At 47.0% G+C, this 25,868-nt stretch overlaps 1 protein-coding gene across 1 annotated transcript; it reads right to left on the reverse strand.

Moving 5' to 3' along the window:
- Positions 1-638: 638 nt before the first annotated feature.
- On the reverse strand, positions 639-25,868 carry KLHL26 (kelch like family member 26). The gene is made up of 3 exons (XM_065422309.1): positions 25,821-25,868; positions 7,153-7,335; positions 639-2,220 (listed from the first exon to the last, which is right to left on the reverse strand). Exons 1-3 carry the CDS (start codon positions 25,865-25,867, stop codon positions 639-641), a joined length of 1,812 nt encoding a protein of 603 aa, XP_065278381.1. The 5' UTR covers position 25,868.

Below are 25,868 nucleotides of genomic sequence, written 5' to 3' on the forward strand. Positions count from 1 at the left end.
ACAGAATCAACAGAGAGAACCTGTATCCTATTAGACAAAAGGAAAGAAAAAAAATCACTTCTTGGGAAGCCAAGAACATGCGTCAGAATCCAAGCACCTCATCTCGTCTAGTTCCCAGCATCCCCTTATTGCTTCTGGAGGTCAGTATGTTATAAAGAGTTTGGTTTTGTTTGTTAAAAACAACAAGACAACACAAATCTACACACCCCAGTGAGCTTTTGGAACTGTGAAACATTAATGAAATCAAATCGGAACTCATCTAAACATCCCACAGTACTTCACACACTCCTGAGCGGTCCCTGCCTGCAATCCATGACCTCGTTAAAAAGATGGGCAGTCAGAGAAATGCATCCTCCCCCCCAAAACAACAACAAAGAGCCTTGTCTAGCTGTAGCATATGTTAAGTCTAACTGGTCGACAAGTGCTTCTGATGGAACACGCTGCCAGAATGCTACATAAGAGGAGGAGGAGATTTCCTGGAGAAGGGAATGCAAGGTATTTTCCTCCTTCCTTCCCCCGCCCTCCCCCCCAAACAAACGAAACACACACCGTTATTTGCAAACAACAAAGAGACAACACACAGTCCTGAGACCATGCAACACAAGAGATGAGCTCACAGACAGCACAGTCGCACATGGTTATCTCTGGGTTGTTATTTGTGGTAGTATAACTGGAGCACATGCTATGCCAGCAAAAGACTCTGGGAAATGCAGGTCCCTTTCCCATTCATCCGTTTCCGTGTTATACACTTGCACGATGCTCGTTACGTTGTTCAGGTGCCAATTGTACCCTCCCACAATATAGATCTTCTTTTCTAACAAGCAACAACCAGCTTCTGACTGACCTGCCCGCATAGGGGTCACGGTTGTCCATTGGTCAGTTTCAGGCACATAGTATTCCACAGCCAATACATCAAAACAACGGTCAACATGGTCCATGCGCCCTCCTAGGGCATAAATCCTGGTATTTGCACTGACCATGGCATGCAGGACTCTGGGTTCATTCATTGGGGTTTTAAACTCCCATTGATCAACTGCCGGGTCATAACAATGCAGAGCTTTTTTGTCTTCTACTGATATTCCATATCCACCCGATATGTACAGTTTGCCTCCCACTGTGGCCCCAGCATGCCCCCACGTCCTGCGTTTGAGGGAACACACATAGGTCCACTCATTCTTCTTGGGACAGTACTTCTCTACGGAGGCCAGGCTCCCCGACCGGTTCCTCCCACCCGTAGCATACACCATGCCGTACAAAACGTTCAGCTGAAATTGTATCCTGCTCTCTTGCATGGCTTGGATGCGCAGCCACTGGTTTAAGTGGGGGTCATAGCGGTAGCAGATATCGACAGCTCCCTCCCCACTGCGGTACTGCAGATGCTGCCCCCCCACAACGTAGACAAAGTTGTCGAGCACAGCCACACAGGCATGGCTGCTGCCCACCTCCATCTCAGTGAGCTCCTTGAATTGACGCACATTGGTGTCCGGCAAGTAATACACTTTGCCGCTCACAGTCCGGTCGTTGTCAGTGTATGGGGTGCCGCCAAAGGTGATGAGGGACAGGATGTCTGAGCGGATGGTGGTTCGAGGAGACTGCATCTCATGCTGGCGGAAGGGCAGGATCTGGTAGTTGAACGCCTCCAGCAAATACTGCCGGCACAAGACGTCTTCCACCATGATGTCCAGGGTCTGCACGCTGTCCACCAACTCGGACGATTTCATGAGTGGGAAGCGAATGTGGCAGAGCACCTGGCTGGCGTTGGCACGGCGGGACTGGTCATACTGCAGCCAGCGGATGGCAGCGTGGAAGAGGTCTATTTCACTGCAGCTCTTCAGTTTATTGCTCTGCAGGAAGAAGACAAGGCGCTCCAGGGGCAGGTGGAGAAAGTCCTCTTCCTCAGAAATCTGAAGGAAGTGCCTAAAGGTGAATGCGTCCACGGATTCCTTCAAGGACGCAAGACTGAAGGTGGTGGCCATCTGCCCGATATTAAGACACGTTTCAACACTCATCGCAGACTTCAGGAACTCTTCACAGAGCTCCACCACAGGCACCATCTGGAGGAAGACTGCAGCTCCCAGCACATCCTGAATACAATCAAGATCGAGAGTCACTTCAGCGCTATAAGCAAAGTCTATTATGTGTTTCAGTCCTTTTGCGGATACCCCTTTCAGTTCAATCACATCTTGGTTGGTTTCTCTCATCCCTCCTGTGAACATTGCCCTGAAGGTCAAAAACACAAGAGAAATTTTTGTTTCCAATGATGCACTATCTACCTTAAGATTTTTGGGAGGAGAGGTTCGGGAGGGGCAGGGGGGGGGGCTGGTAATCAAAGCACAGCATCTTGAAAGGCCTAACTGCAGAAGAGAAATGGGAGCACGAAATAACAGATACTAAACTTATGCATGGAACATACAAGGAAGGTAAGAATCAAATATTCCAGTTATAAAAAAAATAAGGTCTCAATCCTGCTCCTGCAAAAACCACCAGGGTTAACTGCACACCTAAATTCCTGGTTTGCAAGTGCAAATGGGGTTTTTGTGGATGCAATGAGAGTGCACAGATTTCTACAGGCACTGGCATTTGGAGGTTCAATGATGCTTTGGATTTACATGGAGCAGGGCGGTTCAGACAAGGATTTCAGTTTGGCCCACTGTATTGTGTGTGAACTTATTAATGGCTTTAAGATTCTGGACACATGGAGAACTTTGCAATTGGCTGCAAATCTCAATACAAGGATCTGACTTTTCTTGAGTGTAAAATTCCATTTGGTAATCGTGATGGAGAACTGCAGAGAGCACGCTGCTGGTCTGTCACTGAGACATCCTGCCGGAAGCTAATGCCCAGCACGCTTTGGCCACATCCCTTATACACCCGCCGCTCTAGGAGTGCCAGGCATCAGTTGCGGAGTCTTACACTTCACAGAAATATCTGGAACAAGCCTATTAAAGGACCATCAGTGTTTTTACTTGAGGACGTCGAGAACTACTTAGCTACAAACATTTGCTGCAATTATGTACTTCCCTGCCAGCTACTACTGTTTTTGAGGGCTATTCTCTACTCCCTATGAAACTGCAAGTTTGCAGCATCTTCCAAAAGCTGCTGTTGTATTGCAGGAGGACGGCAGGGGTCTAGCAGGCAGTTAAAAACAATATCTAGTTACAGCACAGCTGTGAGCAAATCAGTTGACCAGGCCTTGCACAGATTAGGCCCTGGATCCCCTCATCAGGAGGCTTCTAAATTCCACGGGCTATACACGCTGAGCCAAGTGCTGCAGGCAAAGCTAGTAAACTGGTCTAGCTGTTCTGGGTAAGCAGGGCCGGCTCTAGGCACCAGCAAAACAAGCTGGTGCTTGGGGCGGCACATTTTTAGGGGCGGCATGGCCGGCGCCAGAATGCCGCCCCTGCCGCCCCTAAAAATGTGCCCCGGCCGCCCTAGCTCACCTCCGCCACGGTGCGCGAAACAGCTGATTCGCACGCCGCTGCTCCCCCTCCCTCCCAGGCTCTCAAACCTGGGAGGGAGGGGGAGATCCCGAGCGGCCGCGGCGCGTGAAACAGCTGATTCGCCCGCCGCTGCTCCCCCTCCCTCCCAGGCTTGAGAGCCTGGGAGGGAGGGGGAGACTCTGAGTGGCCGCGGCGCGCACGCCGCTTCTCCCCCTCCCTCCCTCCTAGGCTTGACAGCCTGGGGGAGGAGGCAGGGCTGGGGATTTGGGGAAGGGGCGGAGCTGAGGCGGGGCTGGGGGTGGGGTAAGAAAAAAACGGGGGGAGAGGGGGGCGGCCAAAATTGTTTCTGCTTGGGGCGGCAAAAATCCTAGAGCCGGCCCTGTGGGTAAGAGCTGCGTTTCCCAGATTCACGCTCTGTGGGCGTGATGGGGCTCTATCCACGTATCATTTATAAGTTTACATTAAACTTAGGCACCATTTATGTTCCTTGTGGGGAGCTTGAGTGCAAAGGTTTGTTTTGCGAACACATGCCTCAGCTAGTATTGCCAGAGGGGCGCGGGGAGCAAACGCCTCTCGCAAACAGGTTGCTGGAGAAGCAATGAGGAGCCACTTTCACCAAAACCAGGCTCAGGCTGAATAAAGGTTCAAAAGGTCTGCAATTTAAAAAGGGCTTTTCATGGATATGTGCTTCCCCCCACTTTAGGGCCTCCCTCTTCCAAGTGCCACCCTCCTGGATTTGTACATCACCATGGGGCTGCTGCAGGAAGCTGCAGAAACATCAAGGAGCAGCCGCAATCTACACTGCAAGTTAAGCTGTCTCTGCAGCGCCTAGAGGAATACTCACACTACCTTTCATTGAGCTAGTGCGGGGAACAATCGCCGGGAAGACGGGGTGGCATGGCCTTCAGCACAAGCCAGCAACCCAAGTACTGCGCCAGGGTCCCTGGCAGGCTAGTCCTGAGACGGCAAGCATGTGCTGCCATGTCTTCACTGCTCTGGTTACCCCACTATCCAGCTGAAAGCTGGCATGGGCCGGCATGCCCGCACTAGTTACACCTTCGCTTGCAGGGTAGATAGACCCTAAAAGAGCCGGGAAGGGGGAAAGTGCCCCTCCCCAACCTCACAACTATCTGGCAGTTTGGAGGAGTTAGGCTTTCCATGGGGATTTTGTTTGACATGTTCTCCAATGGCCTTTCCTTTGATTTAAAAGGTCTTAACTAGGCGGTCACGGCTACCTAAATTGGGGCACCTTGGAGAGAAGGAAACTGATTTTGTACCTTCAAGGAGTTAGACACAGGAGTAAAATAATGGCTTGGGGACTTCATCAGAGGCAAGGGAGTTGCAATTCCCCTCCCCAAACTGTGCCGAAAGGATTGGTGCAGTCCAGCGTGGGCACACAGACAGCTGAGTGGAGTGGGAAACCTGGCTATAAAATGGGCCTTCCATAGCCCAGTGACCAGTAATACTATTGACTGCTATTGTATGTCCATGCAACCGAAAGGAGCATTATATTACAAGCCCACCACAGAACCATCTCCCAGAGCAGTTTGCTGCTTTCGGTCCACCTGGGATGCATCCGTATTTGTGGGGTAGAGAAGCTGAATGTGAAGAAGGAAACAGGCAGGGGACTGGACTAGATGACCTCTCGAGGTCCTTTCTATGAAATAGTGAAATAATGCAATTCCTGTAAAAGGTGTTATGGTTCTGAAATACAGGCTACAGAAAAGTATGAAAGAGGCATTTATTGCTCTCTCCTCCCCCCACCTTTCTGAATAAAAACCGGGGTATTTTCAAAGGCTAGATTATGCTACCACTGTTCCCCAGGACAGCCCTACTTAACACAACAGAAGTTATAAAAGAAACCTACTAGGCAATTATGGCTGACAGTGAAAACACCCGAGCAGTGGCACTGCATACAGCGTTTATGAATACAAATGGTGCTATTAGCATTTGGTGGAAGATCATCTCCATCGTTAATCGCCTGCCTGTTAGGGAGAGCGAGAAACCTTTAGGGCTCACGATAATGGAAAAAACACAGCTCCTGGATTGGCTAAGAAAACAGACACACAACAAGGCAGCCTGGAGCGGCAGCAAAACGTGGTGGAAAAAAAAATCAAAGAGACATCCCTGCACACGGTGCTTGGTGTTCTTGGTCATCAGGATCCAGCAGCCAAGCCCCTCAGGCCACGCAGGAGCTGGCACTTCCAGGGACTGCAGACTCCACCTACTGGGCTCTTTGCCCCTTTAGCTCCCATGGTCGAACGGCCGTTCGGCGAGAACTCCAATGAAACTCAGACTCTCTGTGGCACACAGGGATCAAAACACCTGTTGGACCCCCCGTACCCTTTAGCATTTGAAACTGCCGCCTCCCTGTCAGGAAGAGATCCCGCTCTCAAATGCGCTGTAAATTAATAACAGTTTGACAGAGGCTTGAGGGCCCCAGGGTGAGGATGCTAGCTAGTGACTCAGGACAGCTGGGTCCAACGCCCTGCTTTGCCTCAGACTCACTCCAGGTCTGGCCTAGGGCAAGTTAGCTTATTTTTCTGCCTCAGTTCTGCATTGGTACCAGGAGGGTGACAGCCCTGCCTCCCGGGGGTGCTGGAAGGATATGTCCAGCCAAACTATGATGCTCAGCTACTCTGGTAATGAGAGATGACAAAGACTGGGACCATTCAGCTTAGAAAAGAGACGCCTAAGAGGGGATATGAGAGAGGTCTATAAAATCATGACTGGTGTGGAAGATGAATAGGGAAGTGTAGTTTATCCCTTCCCATAACACAAGAACCAGGGGTCACCGGATGAAATGAACAGGCAGCAGGTTTAAAACAAACAGAAGGCAGTGCTTCTTCATACAACGCACAGTCACTCTGGGGAACTCATTGTCAGGGGATGTTGTGAAGGCCAAAAGTGTAACTAGGTTCAAAAAAGAATTAGCGGAGTTCCTGGAGGACAGGTCCATCAGTGGCTATTAGCCAAGATAGTCAGGGATGTAACCCCATGCTCCAGGTGTCCCTAAACCTGGGAATGGACGACAGGGGATGGAGCACTCAGTAACTGCCCTGTTCTGTTCATTCCCTCTTGAAGCATTTGGCACTGGTCAGACACAGGATACTGGGCTAGATGGACCACTGGTCTGACCAGGGTGGCCATTCTGATGTTCTTAATGGGGGCCATAACATCTTAGATAAAATAACATGTAACAGTTGAAAATAACGAGCTAGCATTTGCATTATTGCTACCTAACGTCTCCCCTGGAGGCTCTTGTGGTTGTGGCCACCATCCTTCCAGCTCAGAGCCACTCGATGACCCTCCTTAATCAGCTGGAGGAACAGCCACCGCTGGGTGGCCTGAGGTCTGTTTCCCTCCCTGGCAGGCAGAGAGCACTGCCCATGCAGCCTATGAAAGGAGACCAAGGCCTAGAATTGAATATTGAATAGCTGCTCACGCCGCACACTGACTTCAGTGTGACTACTCGGGGCGAGTGAGCAGCCGGCCCTTACTTTCAGGACTTTGGAGCGGAGCCCGGAGCTGGAGCACAGAGCAGCTCCGGAGCAGTGGAGCTGCAGATTTTTGCCTGGAGCTGGAGCGGAGCCGGAGCACAGCTCCAAAGCCCTGCTTACTTTCACAAACAGCATCCCACCAACTTTCCGAGAGTAAAGGAGGAAAGGCAAAGGAAGAGATGCCGGGTTCTGCTTTCTTGTCAGATTCTCACCTGAAGTAGTCACTGCAGGCAGCCAAGACAACTTTATGAACCTGAAACGCTTCGTTATTTATAGTGAGGATGACATCAAGCAGCTGAACCTGAGCCCGGAGCGAGGCCAGTCCTTGCAGGAGAGTGGTGCTGTGGCCAGGAGCAGAGAATGTGCATTTCAGGGCGCGGTTCTTGTCAGCCAGGCTAAAAACAGAACAAGAGAAACAGACTGGTTTTTAAATTTAAAAGGTGTGATATACCTATGGAGCTACCTGCTGGGGAAGATGCTGTGATGTAAAGCAGTTGGACAGCAATCGTAGCAGGTTCTCCAGCTCAAATGCAGCGAGGAACATGCTGATGTCCATAGCTTAGCTGTCACTCCCCCAACCCCAGACGGATTTCTGAATTTTTAAATTACATTTTCACATGACTGACAACAAGCTGTCAGCCTGCAGCTGCCATGGGCTTCTCGGCTAGCAGATCAGAGCCAGCCTAAAGACCAGCAAACAGGGCCAAGTAATTCACACACACCGCTGGGACCCCCCAGTTGTGACTAACTAACAGAGCCCATCCGGACCTCCAGCTCTGGCCTCGACACTGCAGGGGAACACAACTGACTGCTCAATCTCCGCAGCAGCCCCGGCTGGAGCGGGGCACCCTGTATATCCTCAGGCCAGCCCCACTAACCCCTAACCAGTGCTTCCTTCACACCAGCTTGGCCCACATCCCAAGAGGGAGTGCAAACGCTGACATTGCCATTTAGTACAAGGCAACATTTGGAATTGCACCGTAACTAGACTCCTCCCCATGTAAACATCTTCTTGGGTTTCTTGAAATATCTTGTGCATGTTCTTCGCTATGGGGAAAATTCTCCCCTCAGATCCACATGCTGGGTCTTGACCCCACTTCCTCACCCGCTACACGTAGGGTTCTCACTGGCAGCTGTGAGTTTCCCCACACAGACAGGGCGAGCAGAACATCAGAGCCCAGATCCTCCATGCAGCTGGGCAGACAATTACAATTAAGATGTATATTGTCTAGGCTGAATTTTCAAGCCTGTCTGATGCTGGGCCTGCAAACTTTGAAATCACACCACACTGGGGATGGGGTTCACACATCACTTTTGAGGCCTATTTTCAAATTTGATCCACTGTTCACTTATTCTTGTCATTTTGCTCAACATCCCACACTTCTCTGTCTTTTGGAAAGAACCTCAGTGTTCAAGCCAGGATTTCGATTTGCAGAAATTATTCTTTTTTCGGACTACTGATCATCGGATTTTAATTAGCATTAGGGATGTATAAGTTTAACCAGTAAGCATTAGGCTTATCGTTAACCCCCTGCATGCCGGCTGGAGCAGCCCCAGGCCCGGCCACGCCGGCTGACCGGAGGGACCCCAGCCCCAGGACCCGGCCGTGCTGGCCACAGCAGCTCCAGCCGTGCCGGGGTGACCCCAGCCCCGGCCATGCCGTGCCGGCCAGAGGGACCTGGGCTAACCGGTTAAATGATATCATGTTAATCGTTTGACCAGTTAACTTTTAAAATGATATTTACATCCCTAATTAGCATATTTTGTGGAAGGGGGAGGGAGTGACAGAAGAGTTCCAGATGGGTCCTGTCGAACCTGATGAGTTGCTGACATTGTATTTACACAGTAATCTATGGATGTACGTTCAGTGCATCTTTTACCTGGAGATTAACTGCTGCCAAGCTCATCTGGAGATGCAAGCCATACTATGAGTGCATTTGGTATTTTAACTAAATAGGTGGGGGAGGGATTGGTGCTATTAACATTTATATTGGAGTAGTGCCTAGAGGCCAAATGGGTTGGCCCCCATTGTGCAAGGGGCTGTACAAATATATATGAAATGACAGTCCCTGTTCAAAGAGCTTACAATCTAAAACAAGAGACAGAAGAAGTGGATGGGACAAACAAGCAGGTCAGCTGGGGGGAGGAGAAGACAGGGTAGCAAAATCAGCAGGATGTGCCCAGTTCTTAGCCAATAAGGAGCCGTGAACACAACTTGCCAACTGCCTAGTTGTGATCCGATTACAGTTTCCTGTATGCAGTGCATTATGGCAGCATGAGTTAAGGAAAATCCATCAGAGGTTGGCCAGCATTCTGGTCAGCTGTCATGCTCTGCCCACGAGGCAGCTACCTTAATCAGGAGTGCCACATGCATGTCACTGTGGAGCACTTTGGGGTCCATCAGAGCATTAATGTAAGGTTATATCTGGGGAGCGGTCGAGTGTGGTAGCATCCCTCTAGGCCGGGTATACGTAATTCACTGTTACAAATCAGCTGCCTACCAGTATGACGAAGTCTTGGTTCATAGAGCTCAATCCAGTTCTGGCATCGGTTTTACTTTAGTGATAATGTCACTAGCCCCCACCCATTTCTCCTTGTGAGCAGAAATGCACGTAGCTTGTATTAAAATGCCCTTGCCCCCTTCAGTGCCCTTGCCCCCTTCAGTGGCTAAAGATAAATGAGGTTGGAGCACATGAAGCCTTACCCCATCTCTGTACCCTGTGAAATAACTATTGGACCAAGTCCAGTTTAAATGAGAAGCTTAAAAAGAAAGGTTCAGGTAAAACATGGCTTAAAACATCTCCTCTTATTAGCTGTTAATCTTGGAAAGTGAAAATGGAAGAGACTTATTAGGTTACATCTGGTCTCTCCCCCAGGGCAGGATCTCTCATGAATGGAACATTCTTCAGGAGTCTGTCCTGTTCAGTTTTAAACGTCCATCTTCCCGTGGGAGCCTATTCCACCGTATAAGGGCTTGTCTACACACAAGGGCTGCACTGCTTTCACTATACCAATATCGTTCAAGCCACAAAGCTGTGCTAAGTATCAGGGGGTAGCCGTGTTAGTCTGTATCTACAAAAACAACAAGGAGTCTGGTGGCACCTTAAAGACTAACAGATTTATTTATAAAGCTGTGCTAGTGCGGCTGCCTGTCTGTCTGTCTGGGAAATCTGCTTTAGCCAAACGCAAGTTTTTCATTAGTCAAAATACAAGTTGTTTGGCTCAACACAGGATTAAACTGGGTGTAATTTAGTGCTCTGATACACAGCTCAGACTAGCTGATCTAATGGCCCTTGGCCTTAAACTCTACGACTCTAACCTGGGACCTGGGACTGCTTTTCCCATCCAGGATGGGGAATGAGCCATAACAGTCTAACTGAACCCCATTAGGGGTTGTACTGGTGTAACGATCTTGGTAAAAAATATCACACCCTGAACCAAAATCAGTAAAGTGGATCAAAATCTGTGTGGGGGGCAGGCCTGAGATCTCACTGTTCACCAGTTCACCCCGTACCAATATTCCTCCTTCATTTAGTTTCAATCCATTACTCCTAGTTATACCCCCTTGCACCATGCTCAACAATTCCTCTGTCTACTTGGTGTTTACACTTTTGGGTGAAAAATGCAAAGGAGCCAACAATTAAAGTCACTTTAGCTCCTTTTGATAAAACACATGAAAAATCCAATAGCATAAGGAGAGTTATTGTTGCCCATTATCAGAGGGGGAGCCGTGTTTGCTGCTTTTACAGATCCAGACTAAGAGTCCTGTGGCACCTTATAGACTAACAGACGTTTTGGAGCATGAGCTTTCGTGGGTGCATCCGAAGAAGTGGGTATTCACCCACGAAAGCTCATGCTCCAATACGTCTGTAAGTCTATAAGGTGCCACAGGACTCTTTGCTGCATTGTTGCCCATGTTTGCTAGGTTTACTGAAAAGTACCACCCCAAAACTGTCAGAAAATAAACTGCTCAAACTGGAAACCCAAAGTCCAACCGAGACAAATAATCACACCCACAGGAAACAGAAGAAGAGGCGCAGAGAAACCAAGGGGCGGGGGGGGGTAAGGGGGAGAGGCAGGAACAAGCACTGCCCTGTGTCTCACAACACTGCAGTTAGTAAAAGGGGATTTGTGATAAAAACAGGTTAAGCTCAAACCAGTCTGTCTGTCCTACCACAGGGCACAAAATCATGGTGCAATACATTACACTGTGTGGCCTTGCTCCCCAGGCTTTGTGCTACACGAGAAACGAGGCGAGGCAGAAGTTGAATTCCAGAGACTATGAAGCACAAAAGGAAGCCTTGAATATCTGAAAGTGCCTTAGCAAGGCTGTTCGTATCTAATTTGAGATCATCTGCATATACCGTACACTTATCGCTGTAACCGTCTGATAGAGAAGAAACGGCCTCACTGGCTAAAGTAAGGAAGAGTCACCATCTACCACTCTGCGCTTCAGAACATGCCTTCTTCACTGTACAACTATGCCAAGCTATTCACTCGGTCTGCAAAGCTTTGCTCCCTTTTCTCTCACTCATCCCCCTTTTTAATAAGATAGGATTGGGGGCATTTGGGGATTTTCCTTATTTTATTTCTTCACTCTCAAAGCTGAGCATTATGGCCACCCACTCCCTCTGTTGCAGAGCCTCTCAGAGGACCTACAGAGACCTCTAGAGAAAAGCAAAGTGTTTTTCACCAAGAGCTGAGAATACTGCTTCTGTAGCACTTCAAGTTCCTCCCAGTCCAGGGAGCAAGGTGAAGTGGCTGTCTGTATTAACGAGTCAGAATTACCCTGGTGTAAACATTCAACAATAAAAAGCCACATTCACATAAAGCAATAACACTATATTCAATTTACATGGCATCCGAGGGCTTTATACACTAACTTGAAGAGGACCTGAAAGCATTTGCAGGATATGGGCTTTTAACACAGTTGCACTGCTAGGATGATGACTTATAGTTATGTAAGGTTTGTATAATTATTCCCCTTTCCATACAGGAACAGCATCTTTCTACCAGTCTATCTGCAGCAAGTCAGGGGGATTGGATTGTACTGCTTTAATAGACCAGTTCAAACGGTACCGTTTTCTAGTGTAGACAAGCCCTGAGTAGGGTAAGTGCAGCTCATTGTATGTGATTGTTTCATGGGCACTGCCCATGAAAGTGGCCAAATGTTCCCATAAGCTCTGTGAGAGTCACAGTTCTATTTAGTGAAAGGGACTGGCTGACTCAGAGACAGGTAATGGGATCCAACACCTTTCATCTCTCTGCTGCTCTTTGAAGCCAGCCCAAGCTACAAAGGATTGAAAACAATTACTATGTGATAGCTGTTTCATAGCCCATGGGAAAGGAATTTGGTGGGTCTCAATGGTACATATCACAAAAAACAACCTGAAGAAAAAAAAAAAAATCAAATCTGAAGAAGTGCTCTGTGTGGCTCGAAAGCTTGTCTCCCTCACCAACAGAAGTTGGTCCAATAAAAGATTTGACCTCACACACCTTGTCTCACAAAAAAACAACTGCAGCATTTGGTCTTCTCTATCCTGGGCAAACACATTGTATTAGAAAACATACGTTTTACCTAACAAATGTTTAAAACAGTTTTTTCCCCTTTGTGTGGCCAAGGGTTCTCCTGTTTCAAGACAAATCAGCTGATTGGGGTTAGCCCTAGGAGTTAACATTCATTAGCACATTTTCTAACGGGATGCATTTCCCCAGTATAGGCAAAACTAAACAGCAGTCTGGGGCCTTGTCTATAAAGGGCAAAGGGACCGGCACAGCTCTTCCGGGGTAACTCTCCCACATGGGCTATTCCGGAGTCAAGGTCACTTTTATTCCAGAACAGAGAGTCCACAGGGAAGCGATTATGGCCGAGCTATTGCAGAGGAGCTTATTCCGCAAAAGTTATGCTGGACAATTTCCCCACGTAGACAAGGCCTCAGAAAAAAAGGCCAAGGACTTAATGGCCCCTGGATACTGAGCTCCACTCTTATCCCTCCACTGTGTCTACACTAGGGACTGTTACCACCACTGCCGGTGCCACTGGGAGCCCTAGAGTACACAGGGTTCTGCAGGCTCCCAGTGGCAGCACGGTCCGGCATTGATGGCGCTGGCCTGAGACTCAGGAGACTTGGCTCTGCCACTGGTCAGCAAGTCACTTCCTCTCTCTGTGCATCTATTTCCCCTCCCACCTTTGTCTGTCTGTTTAGACTCAAACTCCTTGGGGCAGGGACTGTCTCGTCCTTTGTATAGCACACTGGAGCCCTGACACCAGACAGGGCTTCTAGGCACTACTGTAATTCAAATAAACAACAGCAACAACTGACAGTGCTAAAGACAGGTCTGAGACAAGAGCCCCATCTACACTAAGGCTGCCACTAGTCCTAACCCTGGGTCGCACCGGAGGGACGGTGTTTGTAAGAGTCCCTATGGTAGAGAAGTCTCTAAAGGTAAGACACTGCAGGGGTGTGAAGAAGCCCGGGTAGGTTTACATGCATGAAGCTTGCACTGTGGATAAAAAAAAAAAAAGGACTTCAGACTTTCAAGCCGTCCATCGGGCACCGCTAAGCCCACATCAGTGAGGACAGCAAAACTAAAGTGAAGTCGGAGAGACTCACCTGAATTTGCACGCATGGTCTGAATACAAAGGGCCTTCTTTAGGTAGCACGAGAGAGATTTTACTATGGCAGTTCATTTAAATGCCTTCAGTTTCGTGCCTATGTAAAAAGCACATTCAGATTCCAATTTCTAAACTACAATTAGACACTTAAAATCAAAACAAAACAGTCAAACTCCCTCGGATAAGTCAGTGGTAGCCATGGTTACCGTAATATTTCAGATCCTTCGGCTTTATCTCACACGCCCAAACGATAAAGTCGTTGTTTTCAGCAACTCACGCTGACAAATATTACCAAGGAGCAATAAGGCTAAACAGACCACTGAAGAGTTTACTGATGGATGGAGTCATATCAATAGGTGCTTTGACTTCAAGACACCACTTCTCTGGCCCTCTTTCCCTCTGCCCAAACCCACTAATCCGGCTCCTTCCGTACTAACATGGAAGGCTTGGAATTTGGAGGAGGAGGGCCGTTAGCTGCTACTCCGCCATGTGGCTCTTAAAAATACCTGGCCCATTAACCTACTTACATGCCCAGCAGCAGCAAGCAGGAATCTGAGTGGCCCACCATCAGAAACAACAATCTACCATCCTCTCCCTGCCCAAATTAACAATAATTACTTAATGATCAGCAGCTAATGAAACATTAACGGAGTGGAGGGGTTGTTTTCCAGAGAAACCCAACCACCTTTAGGAACATCAATGAATAAAATAAATTTCGCTCATTTCTTTGTTCCCTCCTCCACCTCCTCTCCCTCTTCTCTTTTTGTCCCCTGGCATCTTTGTCTTTCATCATAAATGATCAGAACGAGCATCGAGCTCTGGACTAACGTGTCTGTCCAAGCGTTTCAAACGTGCCCAATGATCTGGATGCCCAAATTGACACCCTTTCAATGGGCCTGATTTTCAGAGGGATCAGCAGTTTCTGAAAAAAACCAGGGTCCTTTAAGGTGCCTCAAAGGGTTACACGGGAAAGTGTTACAAATTCTGTGCCCTGTCTTCACGATACTCCTTATGTGTAATAACCCTGTCTGATACGATAGAGAAAGCCTCCGTGACTGGCTTACATCCTCTGGAGTCATAGTCTGTTAATCCTCCAGATCCAGTCTCTAAATCAAACTGAAGCCAAACAACACTAGTTTAAAACAAGCCAAATACATCCAATCCCAACTACATAAAATGAGATCCTCTTTTAAAATCATGATGTATTATCTGCATCACAGTAGCACCTAGGCCCCAAAATTGGACCCATGTTTTTTCTACCCTTTGTTTGTTTTCTTTGCCTAATACAATGCCCCCCTGACCACAACTCAGCAAAAGCAGAGGCAAGAGTTACGGCAAACCCGCTTGTGTGCCATACTGAAGTGCAGTAATTCATTCAGATCCCAAACAGGCTTTAACTACGTGGGGGCTCTTGGTTTGATTTTCATTTCCCACACTACCCCTGACAATACTTCTAGTTCAAGAGCATGTGCACATGACTGAAATATAGAACCGGGTACCATGGAACACCCTACCCGAATTAATCCATGAGGCCACTGCTTCCGCCTTCAAATCCCTTCTCGAGACCCACCCCTGCTTCCACACCTACCACAAATCAGCGATGGCTAGCTTGTCCCTCTCTCAGAGAGCCGATTTTATTAAAAAACAAAACACAACACACAATACTAACACCCCATACAGAGCAGGGAAGAACAGTTCCCTCCACTCTGAGTCACTGGGTGAAATTTTCTGCTCCATTATGCAGCAGGTCACACTTCTTGATCACACTTCTCCCTCCCCTTCTGGCCTTAAAAATCTATCAATCTACCCCATGTCTGATGTGTTGGACTCAGCACTTTGTGTGGTAGCTGCCTCCGTAACCCTGCCGTGGTATTTTCATTACCCTTGTCCTCCCTTCCCTCATTCCTCCTTTTTCCACACTCACTACAACTTATTTCAAAGATAGATTGTGAACTCTTTGGGTCAGGATAGGTCTCTGTTGCTATATGTCTTTGTAGCGCTTGACTGGGACGTCTGGGCACTACTGCACTATAAGGGTGCGTCTACACTGCCATGAAAAGCCCACAGGAGGCCCATGCCAGCTGACTCAGGCTCACGGGGCTCAGGGGCTGTTTCACTGTGGTGTACACGTCCAGGCTCAGTCCAGAGCCAGGGCTCTAGGACCCTGTGAGGTGGGAGGGTCCCAGAGCTGGGGCTGACATCTACCCTGCAATTAAACAGCCCCTTAGCCTGAGTCAGCTGGCATGGGCCAACCGTGGGAGTCTAATTGAAGCGTAGACACACCCTAAGTGACAGAGTATCAATTACCTCTGTTACTTACACATACAAAATGTGAAATATAGTAAAAGGGATGGGAATTTAAGGCTCAACTTTCATGACCCATGGAGTAATTCCCTCCATAAACACCCACCCACCAGATTGGTGCTGCTAACCCACTGCCAATCTGAAGCAAGAGTGGGGAAAACAAAAAACAAACAAAAAAACACGCCATCGTTTTGCCTGCCAGAGCGTTTTAAACACTGCCACTTTAATGCAAAGACAAGAAATCCGAGTTTGCAGCACTGGCAAGCAGCTGCATGAGCACCTGGAATTATAATGCCAGTTCCAAATTCTGTATGGTCAAATTCTCTTAATATCACTCATTTCCCGCATTATCTACGACCTTTTCACTTACAGTCTGGGTAAGGATGTGCCCATTATAAGCTCTCCTACCGCATTTCTAAAGAGTCTTTGATGGGACATAAACTGGTTCTCCATTACGCATCTTGAACTCCATCTGCTCTGTGTTAACTGAACAGAACAGTCTAAGTCCTACCTGAGTGCTGCAATGGCTTTCCTTTGGAAAGGTCAGTTCATTTCATTTTCTATTCTCCTTCTACGAAAGGTCAGCAATTATAGTTAATATAAATTAGAAATGGAAAAAGTCTTCATAGGCCCTCTAGTCCAGTGGTTCTCAACCTAGTTACCACTGTGGGCTGCATATGCAGCTCTCTGTGTGTTATCTGGGCCGCATCCACACAATATATATACTACCTGTATGGCCCTGAAGTTGTCACATGGGCCGCAGCTGTGTGCTGATTGGGCCACAAGCAGCCCTCAGGCTGCAGGTTGAGAACCAGTGCCCTAGTCCAGCGGTTCTCAAACTTCATTGCACCGTGACCCCCCGCTAACAACAAAAATTACTACACGACACCGGGGGGGGGACCAAAGACCGAGCCCGCCCGAGCCCCACCACCTGAGCCTTGCTGCCCCGGGTGGGGAGGCCAAAACTGAAGCCCAAGGGCTTCTGCCCTGGGTAGGGGACCTTAGCCCTGGGCAGTGGGGCTTGGGCTTCAGACCTGCTGGGGCCCAGGGCCAACACCAGCCTTGGCGACCCCATTAAAATGGGATCACAACCCACTTTGGGGTCCCAACCCACAGTTTGTGAACCCCTGCTCTAGTCCTTTGCCCTACTAATGCAGGATTGTCTCTTACAATGCAGTAAATGTTTACTTATAGAGTAACTCACAAGCATGTAAAGCACTTCCAAAGTTTACTTTCAAACTACATAATCTGAAACCATCAACCCAGAAGGCTTTAGATGCTGAAAGAAAAAAAAGCAGCAGTCATTTTTACAGTGACTCAACTACAGCATAAACATTTATACCAGTATATATTTATGTCTACCATAGCTGGCAGCTAAATCTGTTTTAATAGCTCCTTGTTGCAAATGCAGAGAATATAAATCTATGCAAAACTGAATTTTTGAATAGTTCCTAGAGGAAAAAAGTCCCCTAATGGACCAGACTTCACAGTAAAGGTATATTAGGTTACAGCAACATAAATTCAATCCTAGCCTCTCAGTTCAGCCCATAATCTCCCTTTGTACTGGGTTTGCCCTCCTTCCTGATACATTTGATCTCTTTCACCCACCTTCTTTAGAAGGAAGGAAAAAAACCCAGACCTGTTTGTTCTTGATGTGAAATGAGACACATGCATTTTTTAAGCTGCAGAAAATCGTAGGTCTCCTGCATCCATTCATTCTGCTCTTGGCAGGTGACACCAAAGTATATTATAGGATTCCTGGGTTGTGGGAAATATTTCACATTTTTCCTTTTGTGCAGGCTTCATTTTTATTATTGGGGGGGGGGGGAAATAGGGGAACGGGAGTGTTTGGTTTACTAAAAAAGTTTATACCACTTGCTTCTCTTATTTCCTGTGGTAGATTATTCCAAATTCACACCTCTTCCCGATACCTTGCTGAGACCCTCCCTAGTCAGTTCTCACTGAGGGACTCTGCACAATACCCTTTCTCTAGAGTCCAAAAGGATTTTCCCTAGAGCAGAACAGGACCCTTCCTCTTGTCTTCAAACGCTGCAGTAAAATTCACCCATCCCTCAATCTAATGTGCAGTTCAGGAAGCTTCTCCTCCCAGCGGTCTCGCTGTCTCTTCTGTACCCACCTTCTCTGGAGTCGGAATCCTCCTTTAGGACCTGGGCTGTTCCCATTCTTCCAAATGTAGCTATTTATGTATCCTGAACCTCTCCCTCACCCAGATAGAAAGGTCTGGATGTAAAAGCCCTTTGCGTTCATGAACTCTCAACTGCACGAAAAGCAAGAAGCATTAACTTCAAAAGACAAGGGTTGGATTTGGGATCAGTTTGGTTTTGTTTTAAAGGTACTAAATTCTTACTGTAGGCCTTTTAAACAATCAAAAGGGAAATGATGTAACTGAAAAGCATTGCAAACACATGTGAACGGACGTGCAGTATGTGTGCACGCGTACTTCTTACTATGCAAAACCCAGGCAAATTCAGGGTTAGAGTGACTCTTCTGTCTGTGCCTTCTAGGTGCCTCAGTACGGCAGCACACAGCCTATGCAAGATCATATGCAGTTCTGAGACCATCTCTGCCTTACTGGGTTAGTGTATAGGATGTGTGACCGACGTAGCTGAATTTCCTGGCTTTTAGGAGGTTACTGTGTTATTTTAAAGTGAACAGCATTAACAGCGCAGTTGTAATTCCTCTGCACAGACAGAATTTCCAGCTGTTTGAACAACCCTGCATCACTGAAATGGTATCTGTATGTGTAACTGCAACAAAGGACTGTTTTCATCTGCCTTAGAGAATAAATATTTAATTACCACAACAAATCAAAATAAAGGTCTGTAGGAGATGCCCTTAAAGCTTCTCCCTCACACTCCACTGACTGCATATGATGCCCACTATCTCCAGTCAGGACACCTGAACTCTCTCACAAACCCACACTTAAGAAAGCAATAGTGGTATCTAGAGTGGCAGAGCCCTTTATTTCAAAACAACCAACATGCAACGATGCAAGAACAGTTTCTCCGCAGGGCAGGGAACAAACTGCTGAAGCTCCATTCTGGATGGTTTATGGGGTCTCCAGAACAAATAGCACTGTAAATCTTCCAAACGCAGTACAGACATTAACTAGCCTTCCCAGCATCCACGGGAAGCAGATAAGAATTAGTGTCCCTATTTCTAAGGAGGAGGGCTTGGGGGTGGAGAGAGGTGTAGTGACACACCAAGGCTACACAACAAGTCAGTAGCAAAGCTAGGGTTAGAATTCAGAAAGGCCTCTTCCCCAATCCTGTGCTCTAGCCACTAGGCACACTGCCTCCCTACAGCATGATACATGTGTTGACTATTTCTTTTGCAAATGCAGACAGCGTAAGTTGAGAGGGCACACTTGGCCTCCCAAGTGAAGGAATGACACAGTCGTATACGATTTAGAATTGACAGGGAATGCAAGTTACTGAGCACTGTTCTGTAACAACTTGTAGATCATGAGAGTAAAACAAACGCATGCCGTAAACCAGAAAAACTAGCATGTGGCAATCCCACTGCGTACACAATCAAACCTGTATTTACAGCCATGTACTAACTGTGTCACCTGTGCTAGTGGTCCACAAGATCTCCATCCTTGAGAAATTTCCTATCCCCTCTACAGCAAGTCTCACCTTGACGTGGTCATCGGTTTAAATTTCATTGGAGTCACCAGCTAATGCAGCCAGGAAGGGAAGTCTCTTCAGGATTTCAGGATTTTTTCCAAATGTGAAGAATGTCACTTGAACAATTATAAATTTTAACTTGCAAAGAGAGGGGTATTGTTTATGTATGTAGTGCTTTAGAATGTATCAACAACAATGCAATTGCAGGTGCCCACGTTGAAAAGTTCTCTGAATGGTCTTTGCTACCCTGTATTAAGTAGTTGCCTGTTCACAACAATCAAAGGAACTACACATCTTTTAGCAGTGAACAGGTTTTACGTATATGTATTTTATACACACACCCCAGAAGTATACGAGGTTTTAATGTATACATGGAAGAGCTCCCACCTGAACAGTGCAGCAGAGATCTGGAGCTGGATTTCTGAATCAACTGTTAATCTTACATAGCCTTTAAAGGGGACATTATGGTGTCTAGTGAGCCAAAAAATCAGCCCTCCCCGCTTTGCTTCCGTGCCCAGCCTCACAGATGTCACACTGTCCTTCTACACCACTGGTCTGGCTCCATTATTCCGAGCATAAGGGATTGAAACATACAAATTGCAGGAGGATCCTTGTACTTTTCAGTCCCCTGACAGATCACAGGAAGACAAACTGGATGAGCGGAAGGCCAGCACAACACACGCAAGTACGGAGAAACCCAGCACCCTGCATGTGCTGTTGCTAGACTGCCCAGTAAGAAAGGCTGGGATGTTATCAGTACAGCAGCAATGCTTGATTTTGGGAGGGAACCTATATAAAATATTTGGGATCAGAAAAGCAGTATGAAATAAATACACCTCTACCTCGATATAACGCTGTCCTCGGGAGCCAAAAAATCTTACCGCGTTATAGGTGAAACCGCGTTATATCGAACTTGCTTTGATCTGCCGGAGTGCGCAGCCCCCCTCCCCCCCCGAGCACTGCTTTACCGCGTTATATCTGAATTCGCGTTATATCGGGGTATTTTTAAAATAGGTCCCAAAAACAGAGTAACCTGAAAATATCCTATAAACCGTCAATACTTAAATGGTATCAAATGTTTTTCTGCATACAAACAACAGCTGTAGCTGGTCATTTTTGATGGAAACATTTACATCTTCCTGGATCACTTAACCCCATTCCTATAAATCCCCATTGATAAAGGACATTATTTAAAAAAAAAAAATCAATCTAAATAATCCAAACACCTTCTGAAAATCATGAATAATTACATTTAGGCCTCATTTTCACTAAGAAATTGAGTTGTGTTTAAGCTTTATTTTTGAACAATCGAATTATCAGACACATCAACCTAGAAAAGAGCAAGTCAGTTCAGCATTATGTCAGTAATGTAAGTAAATCGGGGGCTCATGTTTACCCGCTAGTTGACACAAAGCTGAATGCAACTTGTCTGTTGCAGCTTTAGATCACCAAACCTGTTAAAAATTGTCATTAAACATGATTACATTTCCTAGTGAAGGAAAACCAAAATTTGCCGCACAGCCAATCCTCTTTTAATTAAAACAACTAAGTAAAATTTCACAGTCTCACATGTACCCATCACAAAGTGTATTTATATCACAATTGGGGAAGTGGGGAGAGAATCCTCCAGGAATTTCTGCCCTTACTGCTTCTCCTTCACCCTGCACCACAATCAGAGGCCTGGAAAAAGAACGCTCCAGAGACCATCAACCTTACTCTCGGTGTCAGCCAAACGAAATTGCTAGAACATAAAGATCTGTTGGGGTTTTTAAGGGAGTTTCTTTTTTAAAATACAAATAAAGTGGAATGCATGGAATTCCAGTATTCCTTCATTTCCTATCCCCCATAAAGCTAATTCTAATAACATAAGAACAGCCATACTGGGTCAAACCAACGGGCCATCTAGCCAAGTATCCTGTCTTCCAACAGTGGCTTGTGCCAAATGCATCAGAGGAAATGAACAGAACAGGGCAATTTATCAAGTGATCCATCTCCTGTTGTTCAGTCCCAGCTTCTGGCAGTCAGAAGTTCAGGGTCAACCAGAGCATGCGGTTACATCCCTGACCATCTTGGCTAACAGCCATTGATGAATCTATTCACCATGAACAGATCTAATTCTTTTTTTAACCCAGTTACACTTTTGGCTTTCACAACATCCCCTGGCAATGAGTTCCACAGGTCGACTGTGCATTATATGAATAAGTACTTCCTTATGTTTGTTTTAAACCTGCTGCCTATTCATTTTATTGAGTGACCCCTGGTTCTTATATTACGTGAAAGGGTAAATAACACTTCCTTATTCACTTTCTCCACACCATTCATGATTTTTATAGATCTGTCATATCCTCCCTCAGTCGTCTCTTTTCCAAGATGAAAAGTCCCAGTCTTTTTAAATTTTCCTCATATGGAAGCTGTTCCATACCCCTAACCATTTTTGTTGCCCTTCTGTGACGTTCTGTACCTCGGGGGAACACCCCGCACCCCCATGTTCATCCTTGTAAAATGATTGTGTGGTATCCAATGCAAAGTTTGTCATGTCGGGTGTCTTCGGAAGGCTCATGATGCACTGAGCATTGTTGTTATAGCGATGTTATAGTAATTGTTGTTACAGAATGTTACAGTAATGTTATAGGCTGTAATTTCATGTATATAGTTATGAGGCTGAAAATGTGTCTTCATGGCTTAAAATAAGCCCAGGCAAAAACTCTCTAAGAGCAGAGGGGCAGTTCACACCTCATCAGGGCATGTATGGGACAAACCCAGCCCAGCCTCACAGGAACAAAGGACGCTGGCCTAGGCAGCAACAAAATGATCTGTTGGACTCTCCAGTGTGTCACCCCCCTTCCTTTAGTCAGTTTGGGACTGGGATGAGGTAATGCTCACCTAACTCCAAAGTGAAGACAGAACATGATAAAAGGGAGAGACTTTGCCATGCTCTTCCTCTTTCTTCCACCTACATCTACAGACACCACACCAAGGGCTGGTCCACACTAACCCCCCACTTCGAACTAAGATACGCAACATCAGCTACATTATTCACGTAGCTAAAGTCGAACTATCTTAGTTCGAACTTACCGCGGGTCCACACGTGGCAGGCAGGCTCCCCCGTCGACTCCGCGTACTCCTCTCGCCGAGCAGGAGTACCGGCGTCGACGGCGAGCACTTCCGGGATCGATCCGGGATCGATTTATCGCATCTAGACAAGACGCGATAAATCGATCCCAGAAGATCGATTGCTTACCGCCGGACCCGGAGGTAAGTATAGACGTACCCCAAGTGACTGAACCGCTGATCAAAGGGGAGAGCCTGGCTGAAGAGCAACCAGCCAGCTTCTGGTGAGAAGCATCTAAATTTGTAAGGGCATTGAAAGTGTTAAGATCAGCTTAGAATGCGTTTTGCTTTTATTTCATTTGACCAAATCCGACTTGTTATGCTTTGATTTATAATCACTTAAAATCTATTTTTATAGTTAATAAATCTGTTTGTTTATTCTACCTGAAGCAGTGTGTTTGGTCTGAAGCGTGACAGAGACTCTCCTTGGGATAACAAGCCTGGTACATATTAATTTCTTTCTTAAATTGCCAAATTCATGTAAGCTTGCAGCATCCAGCGGGCATAACTGGACACTGCAAGACGGAGGTTCCTAGGGTTGTGTCTGGGACCGGAGATATTGGCTAGTGTCATTCGGTTGCACAATCCAAGCAGTTTACATGCCAGAGGCTGTGCGTGAACAGCCCAGGAGTGGGGGTTCTCACAGCAGAGCAGCGTAAGGCTGGCTCCCAGAGTCAAGGATTGGAGTGACCTAACAGATCACGGGTCCAGAGAACACCAGAGGGAATGTCACACTTTCTCTGTACTTTTTTCAATTTTTATATATTTTTTACCAGAACTGTACGCAGTATTTAAGGTGTGGGTGTACCATAGATTTATATAATGGCATTAGGATATTTTCTGTCTTCTTATCCATCCCTCTCCTAATGGTTGCTAACATTCTGTTGGCTTTTTTGACTGTCGCTGCACATTGAGCAGATGTTTTCAGAGAACGACCCACAAATTCCACAATGACTCCAAGAGGGGTCAACAAACATGTGGACAAGGGTGATACAGTATACTTGGATTTTCAGAAAGCCTTTGACAAGGTCCCTCACCAAAGGCTTTTAAGCAAAGTAAGCTGTCGTGGGATAAGAGGGAAGGTCCTCTCATGGATCAGTAACAGGTTAAAAGATAGGAAACAAAGGGTAGGAATAAATGGTCAGTTTTCACAATGGAGAGAGGTAAATAGCAGGGTCCCCCAAGGATCTGTACTTGGGCTTGTGCTGTTCAACATATTCATAAATGGTCTGGGGAAAGGGGTAAACAGTGAGGTGGCATTGTTTGCAGATGATACAAAATTACTCAAGGTAGTTAAGTCCAAAGCTGACTCCAAAGAGTTGCAAAGGGATCTCACAAAACTGGGTGACTGGGCAACAAAATAGCAGATGAAATTAATTGTTGATAAATGCAAAGTTATGCACATCGGAAAACATTATCCCAACTATTCATACAAAAAGATGGGGGTCTAAATTCACTGTGAGCACTCAAGAAAGAGTGGCCAGGTTTATCCTAGGAACTTTTGCTGATACAACAATGTTGGTTAGTGGTACGATTTTTTTATACCTTTCCTGTACCAACAAAAACCCTAATGTAGACATAGCCACACCCGCAAAAAAGTCATTTTGCTGACATAGCTTATTTTGTTTGGGGAACTGACATAAGCCAAACAGGCAAAAGACTCCTCTGTCGATAGACAGCAGCATCTACACTAGGAGGGTTTGCCACTCTCTACCAGGAAACCCCTCTTCTAGCACAGACTAGACCTCAGTGTAACCTGTTTCATTTACACTATAGACAGCAGTACTGGAGTGTGACAAAGAGCACACCGGAAAATCCCTTTGTCAGAAATCTCAGCCCAAACACCTATGCCCAGTCCCTAGGAACAACTCTATCCCAAGAACTAAGGCCAGTTTAAGAGATTAAGGCAAGGAGCAAACTCACTTGCTGTTTGCCACAGCCCACTTCCTCTCTCTCCCCCAAAGAAAAGAGCCTGCATCACAAAACTAACAAGGATGCAGTATTTCTTCAAAGACTAGTTTTTGTCTGGGGATTATTAATACAATCTTGGAGGAAGTCCTAGGAATCAATTTCCCCCTCCTCCACTAATATCTATGCACATTGTTCATTTCAGGACTAGGTTTGATTCTATTGGAGAAAATCTTTATAAAAAACGTTTACTTCAAAGGGACTGGTCTTCGCAGAAATCAATCAATACATTAAGAATTAGCAATAATTCACCACCACCTCCGCCTCTAGTTTACCAGGAAAGACCCTGATTTTGGGGAGGTTGGAAGGGGGGGGTGTCTTCTGATGTCTCTGGTCAGACATCAGAGTCAAGGCATCATTAAGTATGTTCATTTTATTCTTTTTCCTCCCTCCCCTTCCAGTTCAGTTGCGAGATCTGACTGTGTCCTCACTGCAGAAGAGGTGTATTTTTGCACCAAGGTAGCTCTTTTGATGTAAAATCCTAGTGGAGACAAGGCACTGTAGTTTTTACCCTGATGTAGCAAGTCACAATAAACTGGGTGTGTGTGTGTGAAACAGGACAGACTCAGGTAAAAACTCCCTGCATCTTATCCCAACTATGATTTTACATAGCATTTGCTATCTCGACATAAAAAGACACTTTTTTTTTTTTTTTGGCGCAGAAAGACAAAGTCTAAGTCTCGAAGCAGGAAGGGGAGAAAAAAAGATTTCTCCGGACTTTTATTTTCCTCTGTGTGTTGAGAGGGACCCGGGGGGGGGGGGGGTCTAAGTGGGTGCGCTGCGGGGCACAGGGCAAGGTGGGGCCTGGGGGAGGAAGGGGCACAGGCCGGTGTCTGGGGGAGCCAGGGCAGGTGGGGGCACAGGTACGCAGGGATCAGGGTAGGCAGAGGTGGGTGAGCAGGGGGTAAGTGCAGGGGGCACAGGCGAGGGGAGCAGGTGGGTGCAAGAAGGGGCAGGGGCACACGTGCGAGGGGGCAGTGGGATGGGGGCAATGGAGGAAGTGGGGCCAGGCAGCAGCAGAGAGCTAAGGATGGGAGCACTGGGAGAAAGGGGGAGCAGAAAGAGGTCAGGGGAGGAGAGGGATCGGGGGCTGGTGGGGGAGGGGAGGGAGAACAGGGGGCAGGTGGGGGAGGGGGCAGGAATCGGGGGACAGGTGGGGAAGGGATCCGGGGGGGCGGGGAGCGATGGGGGAGGGGCCACGGGGGGCATTTTGAGCCCCGGCCCCGCTCACCTGCTCGGCCGCTCCAAGGCGAACTCGGCCCCGCCGGACTCCGCCATC

The sequence above is a fragment of the Emys orbicularis genome, chromosome 24, assembly GCF_028017835.1.
Source record: "Emys orbicularis isolate rEmyOrb1 chromosome 24, rEmyOrb1.hap1, whole genome shotgun sequence".
Lineage (NCBI taxonomy): Eukaryota > Metazoa > Chordata > Testudines > Emydidae > Emys > Emys orbicularis.

Excerpts from the sequence above, each read along its gene's own strand:
- KLHL26 (XM_065422309.1), bottom strand. The coding sequence starts at position 25,867 with ATGGCGGAGTCCGGCGGGGCCGAGTTCGCCTTGGAGCGGCCGAGCAG. Across the intron at positions 7,336-25,820 it reads GCCTTGGAGCGGCCGAGCAG|CCTGGCTGACAAGAACCGCG; the intron begins GTGAGCGGGGCC and ends TTCTGTTTTTAG. Across the intron at positions 2,221-7,152 it reads GCCTGCAGTGACTACTTCAG|GGCAATGTTCACAGGAGGGA; the intron begins GTGAGAATCTGA and ends TTTGACCTTCAG.